The sequence below is a fragment of the Panthera leo genome, chromosome D2, assembly GCF_018350215.1.
Source record: "Panthera leo isolate Ple1 chromosome D2, P.leo_Ple1_pat1.1, whole genome shotgun sequence".
In the NCBI taxonomy this organism is placed as follows: domain Eukaryota; kingdom Metazoa; phylum Chordata; class Mammalia; order Carnivora; family Felidae; genus Panthera; species Panthera leo.
In genome coordinates this window covers 86461228-86483808 of record NC_056689.1, presented here as the reverse complement: position 1 = coordinate 86483808, position 22581 = coordinate 86461228, and the positions used below count along the sequence as shown (strand labels likewise).

The window sequence follows — 22581 nt, the reverse complement described above, 5'->3', positions numbered from 1 at the left end:
AGGAGGGAAGGGGGAGGACAGAAAGAGAGAAGAGAGAAGGAGGACAGAGGACGATGGGGAGGAGGGGGAGGAGGAGGACAGAGGAGAAGGGGGAGGGAGGACAGGAAGAAGAGAGGAGGGGAGGGAGGAGGGGGAGGGAGGACAGGAAGAGAGAAGAGAGGAGGAGGGGGAGGGAGGAGGAGAGAGGAGGCAGAGGGGGAGGAAGGAGGACAGAGGAGGAGGGGGAGGGAGGAGGACAGAGGAGGCAGAGGGGAGGAAGGAGGAGGACAGAGGAGGAGGGGGAGGGAGGAGGACAGAGGAGGCAGAGAGGGAGGGAGAAGGAGGGGAGGGGGGAGGACAGTAAGAGAGAAGACAGAAGGAGGACAGAGGACGATGGGGAGGAGGGGGAGGAGGAGGCAGAGGGGGGAGGAGGAGGACAGGAGGAGGGGGAGGGAGGACAGGAAGAGAGAAGGGAGGAGGGGGAGGTAGGAGGAGAGAGGAGGCAGAGGGGTAGGAAGGAGGAGGACAGAGGAGGAGGGGGAGGGAGGAGGAGGGAAGGGGGAGGGAGGAGGAGGGAAGGGGGAGGGAGGACAGAAGAGAGAAGAGAGGAGGAGGGGAGGGAGGAGGATAGAGGAGGAGGGGGAGGGAGGAGGACAGAGGGAGGAAAAGGTGGAGGAGGCAGGAGCAGGCAGCCCGATCCCAGGCCTGGGCCCCACCAAGGGCCGCTGGGGGCAGGGGCGATGCTCCTGGAGCCCATCAGTTGCTCCCTGTGGGTCAGTGACACCGGAAGAGGGGCACTAGGTGGGTCCTTTCACCCCTGAGAAGCCCCCCAGCTCACAGCCCCAAGAAGCCCGCAGGGGGACCCCCGCGGCCCCGCTGTGGGTCTCTGCTCTGGGAGAGGCGGGGAGGCAGGAACTCAGCCGTCAGCCTTCCTGCCCCATGGAGAGCCCCTGGCGTCGCTGCAGACAGGTGGCCTCACCGGGGGTCAGTGTGGTGGCACAAGCACGCTACAGCTGTCACAGTGCCAGGGGCCCTGTGGGGGCCCAAGACCCCATGAGATGCGTGTGCTGAGCTAACGACCCCACCACGGCCCGGCCCTCTCTGTGCCGAGGTGGCCGGAGGTGGCCGGCGAGGCGTGAGCGAGGGCACTATGTGCTCCCTGGATTCCAGCAGTGAGTCTGAGGCTCGGCCTGGGGCTCCTCCTGCCCCTGCTCCAGGGAGAGCCAGCCCTGAGGGGCTCTGGGGAGGCTCCCGGCCAACAGCAGGGGCGGCTGAGGGCCGGCCCGGGATGGGGCACCCCGTCTGGACGCACCCTCAGCCAGCAGAAGGCCTTTCCACGGCCACCGGCGGGACACATGCCCCTCTAAGGCCCTAAGAGCGGGTGCAGACTGCAGGCACCCTCAGCCCCGCGGTGGCCCCGTGAGTGCACGTTAGGAAAGCAGGTAAGGGGTTTCTGCAGAAGGGGTGCGGCCACGCCGGATGGAGAGCCAGCCCAAAGGAGGCAGGGCCCAAGGGTCGGGTTGGGGGCGGGCTGCCTGCCCTGCGCTCCAGGCCAACTGCAGCGGACCGTGGCCGCACTGGGACCACCACAGGAGTGGCTGGTTGCCTGGGCAACGCTCACGCCCACGGGAGGAGGTGGTGGGGCCTCTGGTGGGCCGGTGCGGGGACACGGGACACGGGGACCAGCGACTACACTCCCTGTCACACGGCGTCACCGAAGACAAAGCCACAGGGCGGTGGGCACTCGGGGCTTTCCAGTCGGGGCAACTCTTGATGGGACGTTCGCCCCCCACTACGCGTGCACAACCAGCGAGAATGTTCCAGAATTCAGAAGCGGAGGTAAACCTACCAGTCCGCGACACACCATCTCGTCCGCACGAAGCCTTTCCTTGACCACTTGCACTGAAAACAAACAGGATGCACAAGTCAGCCGGCGCGAAAGACGGGGGAGGGGCGCGTAACTCAGCGGCCGGGGTGGGGGGCACCCCCCGTGCTTTTCCCACCCTCTTTCCGCCAGGGGACTTCTGCTCGGAACCGCAGCGTGCGCCCGGTGCAGGCGGAGCACCTCACCCTCGGCCACTGGGGACGTGGCCAGCCCGCGGCCGGGCCGCCCTGGCCTGGGGCAGAGGACGGCTCCCACGTGCCCTCAAGAAGTCCCGGCCCGGAGGGAAGGGAGCCGGCCGCCACAAAGGCCCTGCCCGGAGCGCCTACCAGCGGCTCCAGGGTCGGTGTCCCCAACCGCGGGACCAGCGCAGGCCCCTGGCGTCAGACCAAAGAAACCCAGTATTTGTTTCTGCTACGTTTTCCCTAAAAGCAGCCTGTGTTCTAGAAGCTGGGAGAAGGGTCCGTGCTTCCCACACTCCTCTCTGGCTGGTTCGTGCGGGGATGGGATGGGGCAGGCGAGAGGCCGGCCGTGCCGACCTCTCCCTCGTCCGCCGAGCTCACACCGGGCAGGGAGGGGAGGGGTTGTGCTGTGTCACGCTGGCCCACACAGGAGCCACGGCCAGCTGGGCCGCTGCACCGGGCAAAGGCTAAGTACAAAGCCAGGTGTTTTGTGTGGTCTGGACAGGGTGGCTTGCGGCCCAGGCAGTGGGACCGGGGCTCTGCTCACAGGCCGCGCGAGCCCCCAGGAGGCACCGGGGAGACCCCCTGAGCCTCCACTTTACAAATACTTCAGCAAGTTGCACGGAAACGTCCCGTCTCCCCGAGCCCCGGGGGTGGGTCCCTGTGCCATCCCGTCAGGAACCGCTCTGAGGACAGAGGAGGAGGACGGCCGTGGTGACGTGGCCTCGGGGGGCCTGGGCTTTTGGTGCTGGGGGTAACCATGTGGGACCCACGGTTGAATGCTGATGGAAAGTGTTCCAAGTGAGAGAAAGGTCCAGAATGACAGGGGCTCTAGCCCATTCAGTGGTTACTCTTTATCTAGTGCAAGTAATTTAGTGGCTACGAACCCCTCCCTGACCCCACATCCCCCTCAGCCACTGACCCACCCGTGTCCTCTCCTGATAACCAGCTTCCCAGGCATCCAGCTTGGTGCCCACGGCAACGCCCTGCCGGGGGAGGGGCTGTCTTCAAGGTCACTGTCACCTCTGGGTGCAAACCTCTGGAGGCCTCTCCCTCACCGCCCCGACGCTCCGGGCGCTCCCACGGCCAAGCGTCCACACCTCGCAGGACACGTCCACACCGCCCGCCCGCCCGTACCACCCTCGCAGGCCTCCTCCTCTCTGTGCTGCCGCCCCGACGCCGCCCGCGGGCCTGTGAGGCTGCCATCCGTCCATCCTGCTCTCCCTCTGCCCGTGTTCTGTCTGAGAACTTCGGTCTTCAGTTCCAGAAAGTTCCCTCTTGCAACAATCGCCCTACTGTTCCCCTCTGATCTTCTCGTGGAGGAGCACCAGAGCCCCCCCACGGGCCCCTCGTGTCTTTTAACTGACCTTTCCTTTCAAAAAAACGAAACCCAAACACCCAGCCAAGAGGAAACGACCACGGTCTCCACCAGCAGGGTCCGGACGCACCCGATGCACAGCCTTCCGCCACTTGTGCTGTTTCTGTCTGCTCTTCCCCAGACTCCCTCTGTTTTCGGTCTTTGTTTGGGGCTGTTTTAGTTTCACAAACCTTGCGTCTGCGCCTTGATTAGCGTCCTGAGGGCCTACACGTACTCATCCTAAGTCTTTCTCGACTTGTTCCGCAGGACGCGCCTGCTTGGAGTAAACCGCGTCTGGCGCGTTGGCGTCTCGGCTCCCTGGGTGGGAGCCCCGCTCCTCTGTCCCGCAGCAACCCGCCGCCCAGCCGCCAGCCCCCGGCTCCCCGCCACGGCCCCGTACCACGAAGGAGGGTGTCCTCGCCCCCCGGGCGCCGACCTCCCATGACCCGAAGCAAGTCACTGCGGGGTGGGTCACTTCGTTTTGCTCCTTGATCTCAGAAACCAAGTCTTCAGGACTCCGATGGCTCCTCCCCGCCTGCCGCCTCCGGGCCAGCAGCCGTCCTGCCCTGCCCTGCGATTTCCCCCTGCTCACGCACAATCCACTGACGCTCCACAGGTGCCAGCGTGCACACTCCTCGAGGCTGCGGTCTCCGCTGGACCCATGGCACCCGGGGTGGGTGGGGAGGAGCGAACGGGGATGCGCCTACCCTGCTTCCAGAAAGTTCCTTCCAGGAGCCAGGATGGACACAGGACAGGAGACACCACCCCCCCCCCCCCGCCCCGTGCTGGGCGGTGCTGCTAAGGCCCGAATACCATGGGTTCTTGCCTAGAATTTAACATAACCAGCACTGATTTTATTTCCATTAAAAATGGAAGGCATTTGTGAATTTAATTAACCAAAAATTAATTACTGTTCCCAATTTTCAATTACACGTTAACTGAAGTGTCTCCGTGCACATACACCTGTATGCATATCTTCAATACACGTACCATGGGTGTATCTCTTTTTAGACACTTAAAATTTCTACAATAATGAAGCACTGTTTGAAACTATTAATAGAATGAATACACATAGCAGAGAACAATGTGTTACTTTTTCATATAATGTAGATTTGTAATAACTGTAATTTCCAGAGAATTCTAACAAAATTTCAGATTTTTAACTGCATCGCAAACAAATCTCAAAAACTTTAACAGCATGGCGTTATTACACCCACATAATTTTTTTTGAATTTTTTTTCATTTTAGAGAGAACGAGAGAGAGGCAGTGTGTGCGCATTCACATAAGAGGGGGAAGGGCGGGGTGGGGGTGAATCCCAGGCAGGCTCCACACTCAGCGTGGACCCGTCATGGGGCTCGATCCCACAACCCTGGGATCATGACCTAAGCAGAAATCAAGAGTGAGACCTCAACTCACTGAGCCACTCAGGCACCCCAACACCCAAATATTTTGACGCAACATTTGCAGAAAATACATTCCTTTTGAAGTAAGTTCCTCATTACAATTACAAATGTGTTTAGGTGGCATTTCCAAGTAATTTCACAAGATGACAAGATGGGGTTACAGCCCGCGACCTCCTGGACTGCCAGAGCCTGTGCTCCGCGGGTGATCACGTGTCCTCGGGTGTGACGTCAGGGGTCCTTCCGGAAACTGCCTTCCTCACCCACAGAGTGCCCCACAGCCCTCCACCGGGGGGCCAAGGAGGCGGTCATGGCGAATGCTGCCACATTCACGGTGCAGACCCAGGGCCGAACACTGCCACCTGCCCGAGACCACCGGCTCCTCAGGGAAAGGACCGGAACTGGCATCTCCCTAAGCCCTGGACCCAAGTCCCCTTGCTGTGAGCATCCCTTCCCTGTTGTGGCTGGGCCCCGGGTCACGCCGGGCAGGGCAGGGCCAGGAACACACCCCAATCAGCAGAAGGTGCAAGTGCCCGCCTGGTGAGGCTTCACTGCATGACCCCCTACAGGAAACACACGCGTGTGCTCACACACGCACGAGCCCACAGCTGTCCCGCACCCGGGAGGGACGGAGATGGGAACCTGTTGCCTCCGTCACAGGCTGGGGGTTCCCTCGAATGTCAACTGATCTGTTTCGCTCCATCTACGTTCTGAGGCTTTCTGGTCACCAGGCGCTTCTGAAGCCTCCCCAGAGGACGCCGGGCGACCGTGCGTGGGCAGCAGCGGCCGGGCGCCCGCCCGGCTTGCAGAGGCTGTCGCCGCGGAATGAAACCACGTCACGCCGGGCGGGGTGGGGGGCTGCCGCATCGCTCACCTTGCAATATTAAGTCCCTGCTCAGACCCCCTGTTAATAGGATTCCTTTAGCCAGCAGATGGATGGTGACGGCAGGATGGTTCATCCACTAAAGGACGGCATAAATCACCACGGAGAAAAGGGAGGCTGTGGGGAGGTTATCGGCACGCAGCCTTGCCCGTGAAAGGCCCGCTTTGGAGCATTAGTGAAATTAATCCATCTTTCATAAGAGCTTGGAGCAGTCCCTGTGATCTATGGTAACAACCAATTTCTCACTACGGGCAAGAGGAAAAAAATGCCTCGGCCCTGATCGACTACACAAATCTGCTTTTTAAAAATGGTCTCACATTATCTGGAGTGCTGCTCCCTGAGGCAGCATTTGAAATTCATGCCGAGCCAAAAGCACCCATAAATCAGCAGAGAAAGTTTTGTTAGTTTTACATGCAGTGGGCTGTAATTATTTGGAATTGCATTATGCCTCCATCACGGTAATTACATTTAGATTATCCTTAAGTGACGGTAATAAAAGAAGAGAAATCAGGCCTAGACTAATTCCCTCCCCTAAAATGTGTTCAGATAAAGCTGCAGGATTGGCTGGAAGGCACAGGAGCAGGGCCGCGAACGCGGCTGCCCAGCGGGGACGGACCGCACGAGGACAGACGCAGACTTCCGCACACCCAAAAAACGCCACGCTATCGACGGAACGTTAGAAGCCCGTACGCGTTTTCTAAACGTTTTTCCTTCTGTTAATCAAGCCACGTGCACTTCTGCCACATCCACGCTGTCAGACCACATGGACCAGACACTTAGTTTCTAGCGCAGCAGCAGCACGTGGGACAGAACAAGGATGGCGACCGCAGGGAGCCCAGGGACACCGCGGTCTCCAGTTGAGAGACCGGGGTCTGCCTGAGGACGCCCCATTTCTCCTTCCAGAAATCCTTCCCCTCTGCCCGTGGATGGGACAGCGGTCACCTGGGGGCTGGGGCCTGGACCCCCACTGCTCCCCCAGGACAGACGCAGCTGCTGGCTATCTGTCCCCACGAAGCCACACCAGCACCTCAGAGGGGGCCGCGCACTGGCCACAGGCCCCGGGGCCGTCGGCGGTGTCTGCCCTCCGAGGGGTGTGCAGCAGGCGGGACATCGCCGCTGGAGTAAAGCCCCAGACTTCATGCTGACCCACCTGCATGGCCGGGGCCCGCGGAGGGAAGGGCTGGGATCGGGGCCAGGCCGCAGGGCCCCCACACGGGCTGGGGTCTGGGGGGCTGGCCTTCACAGAGCTGGGCCGGAAGAGAGCCTGAGGGCGGGGAGCAGGGAGCCCCTCGGAAGGAGGCCCACCATCCTGCGGGGACAGAGGCTCAGGGCCAAGGGCTCAGCAGGGGCCTGCCTCCTCCGTAGGGCGTCGTGCACGGGGCACTGCCGTGCCCTCCCCTCCTGGCACCCAGAGGGATGCCGAGACCACCACGTGGGCCTCTTCTCTGGGAACATCACAGCGCACAGCCGACAGACTCCAGGGGCTCCAGGGACGAGACGAGGGCAGGGGTGCCACCAGAGGGCCCCGCGGCAGGAGGGAGAGGGACCTGGGAGGTGCGTGCTGCACGCAGGGTGTCTGGCTCACATGGGGCGATCGGCCGACACCAAGCCCCCAACAGCGTCGGGCACAGCCGGGTCCCCACCCCCCCCCCCCGGCCCACCCACACGCACATAGTGGCGCCGCTCAGCACGTCCCCGCGGAGGCTGGGGCACCGCGGGCCACTCGCTCCTCAGCAAGCGCCGGTTCACAGCCTTCGGGCAGGTGGATGCTGCAGACACCCCCCCCTCCGCTGGCCCCCCAGAGTCCTGCCCCCACCCCGGCCACGCCCTGTGGGGGAACCCTCCCTCTGGGCCACAAGCTCAGCAGGCGTGGGTGAGCGTCCCAGCTGGGCTAAGGACGGAGACGGGCGACCCCGGGTCTCCGGCACAGTCCCCTGGCTGATGGAAATAGCGGGAGAGGCAGCCTGAGGAGACGGCGGCCAGGACACCTGCTCCCAAACCACCCCGGCACCTGTCAGGGCTTGCTGTCCTCCTGCCGTCGGCCCCGCCACCAGCTCTCTCAGCCCCTGTCCCCCGGGGCCCACGGTCACTCTCGGGGACCCTGCTCGGCTCTGAAGCCGACTCTGCGGCCCTTGGCATCTCCGAGGGGACAGCAGCCCTTGGCCGACGTTCAGAGAGGGTCGTCCGGATCCCCTCAGCTGCTTCCAGAGCCTTCGGGCCACGCTCCAACCTCAAGAGGGGCAGGGGACGGCGGGGGCTGGGCAGCCAGGACAGGGGCCGGCCCCCCGACACCACGTCCTTGGCTCAGGGACAAGGAATGAGGAAGCCTGCCCAGAATGACAAGCACACCCATCCTTCACCCTGCACTCGGGTCACAGACAAGTTAATACTGTCGTGGCCTTGCTGAAAATCAGCTCCAGTGCAGGTGGGCGTCTCCGTGGATGGTGGCCAGCCCTCAGGCAGAGGGGCCCTGGCGGGGCCATCCTTCTTGCGCCGAGCTGGCCTCCCGTGTGGCGAGAACACCGCCCCCACGCCCCGCCCCCCGCGCTCCACGTCCCGTTGAGGTTTAACGACGACCGCAGGGCGCCGGGAGCGAGCCTGGGTCAGCGTGTGAGTCACGCAGGATCAGCAGACTCCGGAAGGCTGGCCGTCCCATTTGCTAAAACCAGCAGAACCCAAGCCTACCTGGGCCGCAGCGACTGCGCACGAATAACACAGCCACACAGAAACGTGCTAAACCCAGTGGAGACGGAGACGCGTCCCGGCTCACCGCGAGCAGTGCGCGAGCCACGCTCTGGGCTGCAGGCACCCCCAGGGCACGGGGCGGGGGCTCCCTCAGCTCTAGTTCTCCGCGGTGCCTCTCGCTCGCTGCTCCCCCGAGGCCTGAGCTGGGAAATGGCCAGAGGGCCAGCACTCGGGCCCGGGACACGGCCTGCGTGTCTGGCCACCGGCACCCCGCACCGCCGCTGGCCACGTCAACGTGCTCGCATCTCGCGCCTGCCGGGAGGCCCCTGGCCTCTCCAGCCCCACGTGAGCTGATTATTATTTTCCTACATCTCGTAGTCAAGGTGCTCGTGCCTGGAAACGACGGTCAGAACACGTGGCGATTCGTGCAAGGACAGACACGGTGGTTCTCTCAGCCCCCACCTAAGACACCGGGACGGACCCACGTGGGTGCCAGCCCCTCCCAGAGAGACGGTGCACCGCAGCCCTCAGCAGCCAGACTGGCATCCCTGCCCCGAAATATGACGGCTTCAGGCCCTAAACGCGCTCGTGTGTTCCCGCGAGGTGTGCGCTCTGAGAGGGAACCGTGCGAGGGGGGCGGGCGGGCCGTGACGCACCTCGGGGAAGTAGTCCTGCGGGAACTTCTCCTTCTCCAGCATCGGCGTGCTCTCCAGTGTGTCCGAGTAGATCTCTTTGCCAGTGACTTTTTTATACTTCTTAGCTGGAAAAGAGCACAAGAATGACCTCATCACTACACCCCACCCGAGCAGTGCAGCTCTGTGGGGAGCGAGGGAGGCCCCCGGGAGGGGACCCGCGGTCTGGGGACGCCAGTGGCTCGTAAATTGCCATCCACGACCCGGAACCCGACACTCCACTTCATTATCCCCTAAGAGCTTCCAGCCTGCAGATTTACAAGGGCTAATTGGCATCCTCCGTAAAAACCGTGAATATATTTAAGACGGCCGCAGAATTGCCGTTCACTCATACCTTAATACGAATTTATTTAATAACATCGATTTCCTCCTCACATCCAGCCAACATCACTCATGTCCGGGGAAGAGCAGTTTTTATGTGAGACAGAGCAGATACGGCACGGGGCGCTCTGCACCCGCTGCCTGCGGCTCCCCAGACCCCGTGCCTGGGCTGACGCCCCTGCCCTTTCACGTCGAGGCCCAGGACCCTTTCCTTCCACAGACGCACGGCCCACACCCGCCCCGGAGTCTCACGAGCGGCCCGGGGGGCGTGGAGGCCGCTGGCTTCCCCACGAGACCGCGGGCAGGGACCTCGGGCAGCACGCGGGCCCCGACGGCTGCCGCCTGGCCGGACGCCTGGCTCCGGGGTGAAGTTCCTGACAAATCCTGAGAGGTGTGCTCTCAGTGTCTGGGGGCCTCAGGCTCCCTGCCCCACGGCGCTCACCGCTGCAGCAAGTGGAGCACTAAGTGCCCCACGGACCCCCTGACAGGGGCGGGCGGCAGCAGGGAGACAGGTGAGCACGGGGGGCGGGCGGCGGGAAGGAGACAGGTGAGCACGGGGGGCGGACGGCGGGAAGGAGACAGGTGAGCACGGGGGGCGGACGGCAGCAGGGAGACAGGTGAGCACGGGGGGCGGGCGGCGGGAAGGAGACAGGTGAGCACGGGGGGCGGACGGCGGGAAGGAGACAGGTGAGCACGGGGGGCGGACGGCGGGAAGGAGACAGGTGAGCACGGGGGGCGGACGGCAGCAGGGAGACAGGTGAGCACGGGGGGCGGGCGGCGGGAAGGAGACAGGTGAGCACGGGGGGCGGGCGGCGGGAAGGAGACAGGTGAGCACGGGGGGCGGGCGGCGGGAAGGAGACAGGTGAGCACGGGGGGCGGGCGGCGGGAAGGAGACAGGTGAGCACGGGGGGCGGGCGGCGGGAAGGAGACAGGTGAGCACGGGGGGCGGGCGGCGGGAAGGAGACAGGTGAGCACGGGGGGCGGGCGGCGGGAAGGAGACAGGTGAGCACGGGGGGCGGGCGGCGGGAAGGAGACAGGTGAGCACGGGGGGCGGGCGGCGGGAAGGAGACAGGTGAGCACGGGGGGCGGGCGGCGGGAAGGAGACAGGTGAGCACGGGGGGCGGGCGGCGGGAAGGAGACAGGTGAGCACGGGGGGCGGGCGGCGGGAAGGAGACAGGTGAGCACGGGGGGCGGGCGGCGGGAAGGAGACAGGTGAGCACGGGGGGCGGGCGGCGGGAAGGAGACAGGTGAGCACGGGGGGCGGGCGGCGGGAAGGAGACAGGTGAGCACGGGGGGCGGGCGGCGGGAAGGAGACAGGTGAGCACGGGGGGCGGGCGGCGGGAAGGAGACAGGTGAGCACGGGGGGCGGGCGGCGGGAAGGAGACAGGCGTGCAGTGTCGTGGGACAAAGCTCTGGCCACTGTGGGTTTGGAGGAGCGTGAACCCCAGGTCAAAGCAAAGCACTGGAGGGTAAAGACTCATCTAAAGACCCACCAGAGGGACACAGGACGAGATGTTTGGGGACTCGGGGAACTCAGGACACAGCAGTGTGTGGAGCCATCCCCAGGTGCACACAGCTGCTCACTGTACCCACTGTCCCTCTGTTCCTGTTCCCAAACACGGGCACGACCTGCTGAGGTGACTAGTGGGGGAGGGTAAGCCGGTCCCCCGATCTCCCCTCATCACCTCACCCCTGGGCTCTGCGTTAGCCGGTGGGCACCTCGCGGTCAAGCCTGAGTCATGACAACAGGCGGCCAGGGGCAAGAGCTCCTGAGCACAGGTGGTGCACGCCCCCAGGACAGACTCCCCCAGGACAGACGCCCGGCAGTGTGTGATGATGGGGCAGCACTGGGTCTGCGGTGTTTTAGGTCAGTGACGAAGAGGAGAAGCCGTGGCAGGAAGGCAATTTGGCTTCAGATGAAAACCCTCGTTGCCGTTGAGGAAAAAGGAAGAGCTCGGGAGAGGTGGAGAGAAAGGAGTTCGTTCTTTGTTAGAAAATAGACTTCAGCGTTTAGAGCAGTTTTAGAACTATAAACACCCGAACAAGAAGCACCACCTCGCCCACCGCCGCCCGTCCCGCTGCCGACACGCGGCACTGGTTCAGCAGGGGCACCCGGCCTGGCACCGGGGCTCACGGTCCGTGCCGGGCGTGCCCGGGGTTTTGACAAAGGCACGGTGCCACACGCCCAGCACTGCGGTATCACACCTACCCTCCCACGGTCCGGAAGTGCCGGGCGCTGGCCCGGCCCCCTGCCCCGCCCCCCCCCCCCAGCCCCTGTAACACTGGCTGCTTATACCCTCCTTCTGCCTTTCCAGAAACATCATCTTGCTGGAGCCTTTCCCCACAGGCTTCTTCACTCAGAAAAACACACATTTAAGGCTCTTCTCTGTATTTTTGTGGCTCCATTTTATTGCCGTGTAACATTCCACCGTTTGAAATATTCCACAGTCTACTTATCCATTCACCCAGAAAGGACATATTCTGGTTCCTTCTGGTTTGGGGTAATTATGAATAAAGATGTTATAAATACTTCTGCGTAGGTTTTGTACGGACATAAAATTCCAACTCCTTTGGGTACCATGCCGAGTGGGATCGCTGGACTCCACGGTAAGCCTGTGTTTAGTTCATGAGAAACCACCGAGCTGTCCTCCACAGTGGCTGCACCGTGTCGCACCCCCAGTGGCCAGGGGTGAGGGTCCTGCTGCTCTACGCCTCCCCGGCACGCCGGGCGGTCGGTGCTCTGGACCCCGGCCGTGCGAACAGGCGCACGGTGCTGTCTCCTCACACACGATGCGGGGCGTGTGCTCCTATTTTCATCTGTCGTCTGTACATCTTCTTGAGTGAGAGGTATGTTGACATGTCTGGCTCATCTTTTCATTGGACTTGTCTCTAATTGTTGAGTTTTAAGAGTTCGGAGCATACCGTCGACTACCAGCTGTGTCTTTTGCAAACAGCTTCCCCCGTCGGTGGCTTCTCTTTCCACTCCCTCAACAGCTCTTTCACAGAGCAGAAATTTCTAATTTTAACAAAGTCCAACTTACCGATTTTCTTCATGGGTTGTGGAGCTGCATTTCAGAGTCATCACCAAGCCCAAAGTCACCTGCGGTTTCTGTGTCATCTTCTGGGCATTTTATACTTTCATCCTTTAACTTAGCTCCGTGACCCGCTTTCGGTTCACTCTCGGGGAGGCGTAAGGTCTGGGAGTGGATTCGCTATTTTGCACGTGGACGCCCAGCGGTTCCAACACCATCTCTGCTCCGCCGTGTTACCTTCGCCCCTTTGTCAGATGTCAGTCACCTATATTTACGCGGGTCTTTTTCTCTGATCCACCGACCCATCCGTCTACCGTCCCGCCAACCCCTCGCCGTCTTGATTACCGTAGCTTTCCGTGAGTCTTCAGGTCGGGTAGCATCAGTCCTGCAACCTTGTTTTCCTCCTTCAATATGGGGTTGGCTCTTCTGGGTTTTTCGTCTCTTCCCTATAAATGTGAGACTCAATTTGTTGAGGCCCACAAGGTAACCTGCTGGAGTTTTGATGAAGATTGCACTGAATCCAGGGATCAAGCTGGGAAGAGCCAATATATTGACAATACTGAATCTTCCTGTCGGTGACCGTGGGCTACTGCTCCCCTTATTTGGATCCTTTTGGGTTTCTTTCAACAGAGTTTTGTACTTTTCCTCATATTAATCTTTTTTTAACGTTTACTTATTTTTGAGAGGGAGACAGCGCGCACGCGTGGGGGAGAGGCAGAGAGAGAGGAGGACAGAGGATCCCCGTGGGCTCCGAGCTCTCAGCCCAGAGCCCGACGCGGGGCTCGAACTCATGAACCGTGAGATCGTGACCTGAGCTGAAGTCGGACGCCCAACCGACTGAGCCACCCAGGTGCCCCTTCCTCGTATGAATCTTATACATATTTTGCTAGATTTATTCCTAAGTATTTCTTGTGCGCGTGTGCGCTAATGTAAGTGGTATTTTGTTTTTAATTTCAAATTCCGCCCATTCGCTGTCGGTATAAAAAAGCCATTGACTTTGTATATTAACCATGTATCCTGTAACCTTGCTCATTGGTACCAGTTTTTGTTGTTGAGGATTCTTTCAGATTTTCTACATTATCATGTCATCTGAGAACTAAGGCCGCTTTATTCCTTGACCCCGACTCCCATCAATAAGCCTCTTATTTCTTCTTGCCTTGCTGAACCGCCAAGATTCCCAGTACAATGTTGAAGAGAAATGATGAGTGGACATCCTTGCCTCGCTCCGGATTCCAAGCGCAAAAGCATCTAAGTGTCTATTACATGTTATGTGGATGTAGGTTTCTGTAGCTGTTCTTTACCAAGTAGTTCTTTCCTGTGCCTAGTTTGCTGAGAGTTTTTATTATGAAGAGGTGTCAGGTTTAGTCAAAGACCTTTTCTACATCCACTGACACGTGATTTTCTTCTTTAGCTTGTTGATACAACGTATGACATCAACTGAGTTTCAAACGTAGAACCAGTCTTGCACACCTGGAAAAAAATCTCCATCTGCCATGGTGTGGAATCCTTCCTACACACTGTTGAATTCAAATTGTTAATATTATGTTGAAGTGTTTCGCATTTTATGTTCATGAGAGACACTGGCCTACGGTTTTCCTTTTCTATGACGTCTTTATTTGGTTTGGGGATTAGGCAAGGTTGGCCTCACAGAACGAGTCAGAAAAGTTTTCCCTCTGCTTCTACTTTCTGGGAGAGACTGTAGAGAACGGGTGTAATGTCTTCCTTCGATGCTTGGTAGAATTCACAGTGAAACCATCCGGGCCTGGTGCTTTCTTTTTTGAAGGTTATTAATTATTGATTCAATTTCCTTAATAGATAAAGGCCTATTCAGATTATCCAGTCTTCCATTTATGAGTTTTGGTAGGGTGTATCTCTCAAGGAATTGGACCATCTAAATTATCAAATTTATAGGCCAATTCACAATATACCTTTATTATCCTTTTAGTGTCCACACTGTCAGTGGTGATGACCCCTGTCTCATTTCTAATATTAGTAAATTGTGTTTTCTTTTTTCTTGGTTAGCCTGACTAGAGGTATATCAATTTTATTGATCTTTTCAAAGAATCAGCTCTGGGTTTTGTTAATTTTCTCTATTGAGTTCCTGTTTTCAATTTCATTGATTTATGTTCTAGTTTTTATTATTTCTCTTCTTATGATTTGGATTTATTTTGCTCTTCTCCTAGCTTCCTAAGGCAGCAGCTTCGATTATTGACTTCAGGTCTCACCTCTTCTCTGCACATCTGATGCCACCGACGCCTGGCTTTCACTGTAGCCCACAAATTTTGATCAGCTGTATTTCATTTTCATTCAACTCAAAATATTTTAAAACTTTTTCTTGAGATTTATTCTGTGACCCATGTGTCAGTCATAAGCGTGTTCTTTAACATCCGAGTGTTAAAATAAAATACAGTGACCAGCCTTTAAAATCCCCTGAGCACATAAAGCCAATTTAATCATACAAACAAAGCTGAAATTAGCTTATTTTTATTTTGCAAGACTAACTGAAACGGGCTCATTTCTTACTTATGCCTCTGAAAATCATAAGCAACCCTCAAACCGTTTCCAAAGGTTGACAGGAGGTAACCACTAAGCGATTCCCCATTACTTACGAGAATTCTTACAACCAATCACGGGGAAGAGGGAGCAGTCACTGCCCGCACACCGTGTAGGCTGCAGTTTCACGACACACCCCGGAGCCTCCCTCCACGTCTCGGTCTGAGTGCTCGGGTTTGCACACGGTCTTGCTGACGTGCACCGCCAACTTTGGCTAATTATTACCTCAGTGATTCCCTGGCTTTACTTCTGTCGGTTCTGAACTTTCGACACACGTATTTTGGGATTTTCCGGCCACCTTTCTGTTATTGATTTCCAGTTAAATTCCACCGTGGCCCAAGAGTATACTTTGTGTGATTTCTGTTCTTTTAAATTTGCCCAGGAGTGTTTTATGGCCCAGAATGTGGCCTATCCCGGTGAATGTTCCAGGTGAACTTGAGAAGAATGTACGTTCTGCTGTTGTCGGATAGAATATTCTGTAAGTGTCCATCAGACCCAGGTGATTGATGGTGCTGTTGAGTTGGACCATGCCCTTACCACTTCTCTGCCTTGCCGGGTCTGTCCGTCTCCGGTGGGGGGCACTGGAGGCCTCAACTCTAACCGTGGATTCATCCATTTCTCCTTGACGTTCTGTCAGTTTTTGCCTCTGGTGTGGCGACGGTCTGTTGTTAGGTGCGTCCACGTTAAGAACTGTTATGTCTTCTTAAAGAATTGACCCCTTTTTCGTTAAGCGGTAAATGGCTTTGTTTATCCCCAGTGACTCTCCCTGCTCTGAAGTCTGCGGTGTCTGAGATTAAGACCGCTGGCCCAGTGCTCTTCTTGGCCAGTGTCAGTGCCATCGCGCTCTCTCCATCTCTCTCCTTTTAATCCGCACGTGTGTACGCATCTTACGCGGGTTCCTGGCAGACAACACGCGCTTGGGTATCATCTTGTTAACCACTCTGACGGTTTCTGTCTTGAAATTGGTGCGTTGGCACTACTAACATCTAAGGACATTCTGGACATAGTAGGACACTCGGTGCCGGTAGCTTTTCCATCTGTTGCCTTCGTTTCCTGTCTTCCTTGTCTCCCCCGCTTCCTGCCTTCTTTGGTTTAATCGAGCGTTTCATCCGATTCTACTCTCTCTCTTCTGTCAGCAGGTCCACCGTATTTCATTTTGAAAGTTTTCAGTTGCCACAGTCCGTGATACACATTTACAGCTGGGCCGGGTCTGCTTTCACGGAGGCTCGTATCCCTTCACAGAGAGCCCGCGTTCCCCGTGACAGAGCCCGGGCCTGTCCCCGCCCCTCCTGATGGCACTGCTACTCATCCCTTGTCCGTAAGCTGCAGAGTCACCCAGAACGTTGCTGCTGTTGGCGCTCTGCACAAAAGTTCTCTGCCAGACTAAGGATAACAACAAATACAACGTCACCCCCATTTACTCCTCTTTCGCGCTCTGCCCCCTTCGTGTGGATCTGCAGGCACCGTTTTTCTTTTATCAAATAACTGTTAACATTTTTTTTATAAGGCAGGTCTGCTGGAGACAAATTCCCTCGACTTGGGTTTGAGAAAGTCTATTTTTCTTTAAACTTTGAAGGATAATTTTGCTAGCCACAGAATTCTAGATTTTTTCCTTCCGACGATAAAAATATTTCACAGTGCTCTATTTGCTTCGCGGTTTCCGAAAAGAAGTCCAATGCAAATCTTGTCCTCGCTCCTTTCTAGGTCACCCCTACCCACCCCTGATTCTTTCAACGTCTTCCCGTCATCTCCGGCTTTCTGTGGCTTCAGAAGGACACGCTCGGGACGGATTTCGGGTGCTTAGCCTGCTCGGTCACCTAGAGCTCTCTGGATCTGCCACTTGGTGTCCATTATCAGTTGTGTAAAATCCTGGGCCGTTACTTCAAATATTTCCTCTGTTCCTTTCCCCGCTGCCGTCCCTCAGTGCACGCGTCCCACGGTGCTCGGACGTCTCGCTCTGCTTTCGTGTTGTGTTTTTCTCCCACTTTTCAGTTTGGAAGGTTTTCTACCACACTCTTCTGGCCGGCTGGCTCTGTCTACAGCCGTGTCCAGGCCGACGAGCCTGGCAAAGGCCTGGTGCGTTTCTGTTACGGCGTCCTTCATTCTGAGCTGTTCCGTAGATTCGTGGTTTCCGTCTTGACTCGCGCGGCCACCTGCGCGCACGCCGTCCGTTCTGCCACGGGCGCCACCGGCGTGTGAACCGCAGCCATCCACGCTTCCGGGTCGGACAGCTCCACACGGAGCCACACCCCGGTCTGGCTCCGACGCGAGCCTGCTCTCTGCACGCCGGACCTCCTGTCCGTCAGCTCAGTTTCTGGCTTTGGGTGGAGGGCAAAACGTGAATAATTGGGAAAAGGAACTGAGCAGACGGGCCTTCCACGCGAGGCGTTGTGCTGATCTGGCGAGGAGCCGGGCTGTGTTTCCCGTGAGGGCTCAGAGGCTGAGCCCTCCTCCCGCGTCCCGTTGTGGCTCCCCTGTCGTCTCTGTGCTCTTGCCGGGGACACGCTGCAGGCCTCCGCCACACCGCGTCGCGGTGACGGGCGCTGCGGCTGGGTGCAGGGACACTGTCCCGCAGCCCCATGACCCCGCCTCGGTCCTTCAGCCAGCGCGAGCCCTGGCTGCAACCTCGGCACACGCTTCCTAGCACCGCGGCCCCTCGGGCCCCGCAGCGAGGCCACCTCCCTCCACCAGGCCGGTGGGGCTGCTCTGGGGAGGGCAGGCCTCTCGGGAAGAACCCAGTGTCCAGACACACTTCCAAACAGCTCCTCCCGCCCCCCCACCCCCCGCCCCCAGCAGCACCAGGGGGTTTTTCTCTGATCTTCACCAAGACAACACGGTGGGGCTCCTGCAGGCAAAGCTCACGGAAGTGGGGGGGCTCCGAGGCCGGGCCCCCACGGGCTCTTCTCTCCCAAGCCCCCATCCTGGAGCCTCCGGCTTTCCAACCCGTCAGCCGCCCCCGCCGGCTCCGGGGTCCCGGTCCGCCCGCCCGGCCCTCCGGTCTGGAGGCGGCACCGGCCCGGCGGCCTGGCTTTGCTGCAGGATCTCAGAGACGCGCCCTCTTGGGTCTGCGCAGTGCCACCCGTGCTCGCAGGTGCCGGGCCAGAAAGTGACGTCCCTATCATCCTTCCCACCCACGGCTTCAGAGCGTCCTCGCATTTCTAACTGCTTGTTTGTGAAAATACAGGCTATTCTTAAAAAGTTCATTCAAACTTCTCACAACTTCTACGTTTGCTGTAACTTGACTCAAGGTGTGAGAGTGAACCTTCGAGAGCCAGGGCCACAGTGCGGGGCGGCGGCCCGCCCCGCTCCTCTGAGACCAGCACCTGCTCGGAGCGGCAGCAGTGGCACGGCCACGCTGGGCCACCGCCACGTCCCCAGGGTCCCCGCAGCCTCCCGCCACAGACGTGCTCAGGGCATGGCCACTGCCACCATCTCAGCCCTTGTCACTGACGACATGGGGGCCCTCGGGGAAGGTCTGCTGGGGTCACGCGTACACGTACCTAATGGATGGTTTTGAATAAACCACGGGCCAGCCAGGCAGTTTTGACCCATCTGATTTAGCAATAAAATATGTATGCAGATGGTCACTCAAAAAAAAAAAAAAAAGGAAAAGTTAAATAGATCAGCGACATGTTTGAGCTTGACGCACAGGCTTAGTAGAAGTGTAACCCGTTCTGCTTCTAGCCCCGCCTGAGCGCGCTGTGTCTGAACACCTCCCCTCTGTGCACTCTCGCCCACGGCCCCGCTGCTTGACAACGCGACACAGTGGTGTCCACGGTCTATCAAGTTCGGGGGACGGTGGCCTCCGGCCCGTCTCTCACCAGGTCTGCGTGGCTTCCCCAGTGGGAAAAGGCAGGTGCTTGTGTTTAGAAAACCGTGTGAAGAATCCTCAGGCAACAGGGCCGGTGAAAAATAGTCCTGCTGGCTGGAATCCTGTTCTTAACATCGATGAAATCACTACTCAAGCAATTTAGAGAAGGCTCTGCTTCTCACTTTCCTGAGAGGTGATCTGTCTCGTAAGTGAGCAAAGATAATGAATCTGGACAAACTGACATAATTAGTCGCTCTCCATAGTTATCACAACTCCAGTGACATCTCAAATTGATGTGATCTGGCTCAAGAACATTGTGGAGCCAGAGGACTCACAGGTGGCACGAAGGGACAGTGCCCAACAAGGCAGGCGCACAGCACCCCAGCCGAGCAGGGCAGATGCTGGGGCCGCCCAGGTCGGGGGGACGGCTCACACGTGCTGAGCCACAGAGACAAAGGCTGTGTCTTCAGGAGGCACGTCTCCTCCCCCACTCAGCGCACGGCGTTGGCCCAGAAGCACGGGCATTTTTCACTCCACCGCAAACATCAGCGCTCGTCCTTCTCTTTAAAGACAGCACACTCTCCTGCCGTTCTCCACTTTCTCCCATTTGATACGGACACAGACACAAGACCATTCCCTTCTCCTCTCGACTGTGCTGCAGGAAAGCCAGTGTCACCTACGGGCCCTGCCCAGCAGGGGGATGGGCAGGGCTGGGGTCTGGGGCAGGCCGGCCGCCTGGACCTCAGAGGGGCCAGAAAGCCAGGTGTCCCTGTGAGGTCCCTGGTTCGTGGCTGTGAGCCTCCCACAGGGACACGGGGTGGGGTGAGCCCTGCCAGAGATCCCAGAAGAGTCTTACCTTTAAAGTCAAACTGGTAGATGTTTTTTAAGGATTCATGAAGAAAATAAAAGCTTCCTAGTGCCTGCAGAGCAAAAAGAGAAGTCAAGTGAATGACCAGCACCGGGAACCATTTGAAAGCGTTGTTAAGTGACGCACAAAAAGCTCTTTTGGACCAGAAACAAAAGTTAACTCATCCGGACTTAATCACGGTCACGGGGAGGAGGTGTCAGCCACGTCTGAGGCACAGGGGTGCGCACTCCGGCGCGGTCTCGCCTCTGCTGTGAGCGTCAGGGTCCAGCGGGAAGGGCTCGGGCACCCGCCCCCGGCCTCGGGCACCTGCCTGCCCCCCATCGGCTGCACTCCACACCCCTCCTCTGCCCGCCCTGCTCCTTGCTCTCCTCCCCTCCTCCTCCACGTGGGGCTGCAACACCATTCCCCCCAGAGCTGCCGGGCCCCTGCCCGCCAGGGGCTGACTGTTCTGGGCATCGGGGTCGGTCCTGCTCCCCACGCTTGGGAAGGAGGCGAAGCCACAGAGGCCAGGCTGGGGGTGGGATGACGGGCAAGGGAGGCTCGCACAGCACACCTGACACTAACATTATTTGCTGGTTGTCTAAAATTCGAACTTGACTTGGTTATTTCCTAAACGTGTCTGTGCACGCATATATATGCTTACGTGCATACGTGTGCGAGCAGGAATAACGTGTGTATGTGTGCGTGCATATACGTTGAAATGCACACACACCTGTGGACACGTGTAAATGTGCACGCAGCAGGTGTTTGTGTGTGTACGTGTCTATGTGTAGATGAGTATGCACGCATGTATATGCGTGTGTGTGTGAACGTATGCATGTGCACATGCATGTGTGTATCTGTGCACACACATGCGGATATGTGTCACTGCACATGTGCACATATGTGCACACGTGTGTATTCAGGTAGATACAGATGCAGATGTGCATGTGTGCACAGATATGTATTTTGTGGTTTTGCAAAACGTGGCCACCTGAACAAGGGGCCGGGGAGACTTCCAGGCGATAAAACTGCTCTACGACTAGATGACAGCTACAAAACTATGCTTTGCCTAAACCCACCGCACTGGACCCTAGGAAGGGTGCGTTTCACCGGCTGTACATCGCACCTTTTCTACTCTGACTTCCACAGACGAGCCCCGTCCTCCTAGAGTCCACCCCTCACGGCACAAGATCAAGCAGGGGAAAGAGCCCAGCAGGGCCGTCTGCCCCGAGACTGAACCGAGTGAGAGGCGAGGGCGTGGGCGCCAGGCTGAGGAGCCGGCGGGGGGCGGCACACGGGCGCCGGCCGAGCAGGGACGCCTGGCTGCAGCCAAAGGCGGTCAGGCCGCAGCAGGCAGGGCCTCGCTGGAAGGGAAAAGTGGGGTTCTACTTTTCACCCTGCAGCTCAGTCCCGAAGGGTGAGGGGAAGAGCCGGGGGAGGGTCGGGCAGACAGAGAAGGGCTGGTGTGCAGAAGGCTGAACCAGCAGGACAGTGACACAGGTGTCCCTCAGCCAGATTCCCAACTGCCGGCACCTGCCACATACACCCTGTCTTCTTGTGTGTACACACACACACACACACACACACACACACACACACAGGCATACACACAAGTACATACACGCATGGGCACACATACGAACACCCAGCACACACGCACACATACATGGGTGGGTACATACAGCACACGCGGGCACACACGCACACACATGCACAGGGGCACACACACACACGTGGACACACGTACACACGTGCATGCACATGTGGCCAAACCACCCAAAAGCAGCTGCTGCTGACCCTACGACCCTGCATCCTGAACACTGCGGCGCGGGTCCCTTGTAAGAATCTTCTTATGACCACAAAGTGTTATCTCTGCAGAAAAGAGGCAGCGATGCCACAGATCAACACTATCAAGCCCAGATTAAAGTTCCCAAACTGCCTACAAATCCTTTATCCGCTCCCTTCCCCCCAGCCAGTCCAGCCTGGAGCTCGGAGGGGTGCCTTCCACACTGAAGGGCCGCCTGGTGGGTGCAGAGGGGGAGGGGGAGGGCGCGGTGCAGGCAGCACTCGTCACCCTCTCATCTGGGTGACAGCCTGCTGCAGGGCTCTCCGTGGCCCCCAAACTCGGGGGGGCGGGGGGGCGCCTGCTGGCTCCCACGTGCCCTCCCGAGGATCCGTGGGCAGGACCCTGCCCGGGTCAGCAGTTAGTGTGGGGGCAGGGGGTTACATTTGCCGGGCACACGTGCAAACCCCACATGCCCTGACCCCAGCATCCCCCCACCGCACTTCAGCAGCCTTGGAATTCCAGTTCCTGGGGGTTTCCACATCCTGGGGCACTATGTTCCAAGCCCTCCCGCCAATGCTGGCTGTCCTCAGGCCTTCCCCCAGGGAAGACGCTACGACCACGGCCTCTGTCAGGCTGGGTCAAAGGGCACACATGTCCCTGGTCCTCGATGCCGTTGCCGACTCCGCGAGGGACACCTGGGTTCAGAACCACAGCACGGGCCCGCCCACAGAGGCTGCAGGCACCACGCCAGGCGCCCTGCAGGGGGCCCGGCTGTGCCTCGTGCGTGGCCCTGCCCCAGGCCCAGTCCTGGGGGCTGGCGGTCTCCTTCGGCCCAGGAGTCCAAGAGCAGAGAGATGACACCGTCCTCCAATCTGAGCCCGGAGCTGCCTCACAAGCCTCCCCGACGTGACCCGAAGACAAAATGCGGACACTTCCGGAAGTGCAGGCGACCCTGGGGACCTTCTGAACCGCTCCAGTGGTCACTGCCTGAGGAGCCACAGGGATGGACATGGCAGCCTGGCAAGCAGAGTGGGCGGGAGCAGGGGAGTGCCAGGCTTCGGGCTCCTCCCCAGGGCACAGCAGGCCGCTCGCCGGAGGCCAGACGTGCGAAAACTTGCCAGAAACGCAGAGCGGAGGCCTCGTCCCGATTGGGAAGATCCTCTCGAG

The 22581-nt window shown here is 58.8% G+C and overlaps 1 protein-coding gene across 2 annotated transcripts in view; it reads right to left on the bottom strand.

Moving 5' to 3' along the window:
* The window catches only part of INPP5A (inositol polyphosphate-5-phosphatase A), a 177014-nt gene that overhangs the window by 50450 nt on the left and 103983 nt on the right, over positions 1–22581 (bottom strand). For both annotated transcript variants that reach the window (XM_042908402.1, XM_042908401.1), the window contains exons 5-7: positions 19635–19698; positions 9026–9129; positions 1829–1881 (exon numbers count right to left, since the gene is read on the bottom strand). In XM_042908402.1, coding sequence (XP_042764336.1) covers positions 1829–1881; positions 9026–9129; positions 19635–19698 — 221 coding nt within the window. The remainder of the gene's footprint in view (positions 1–1828; positions 1882–9025; positions 9130–19634; positions 19699–22581) is intronic.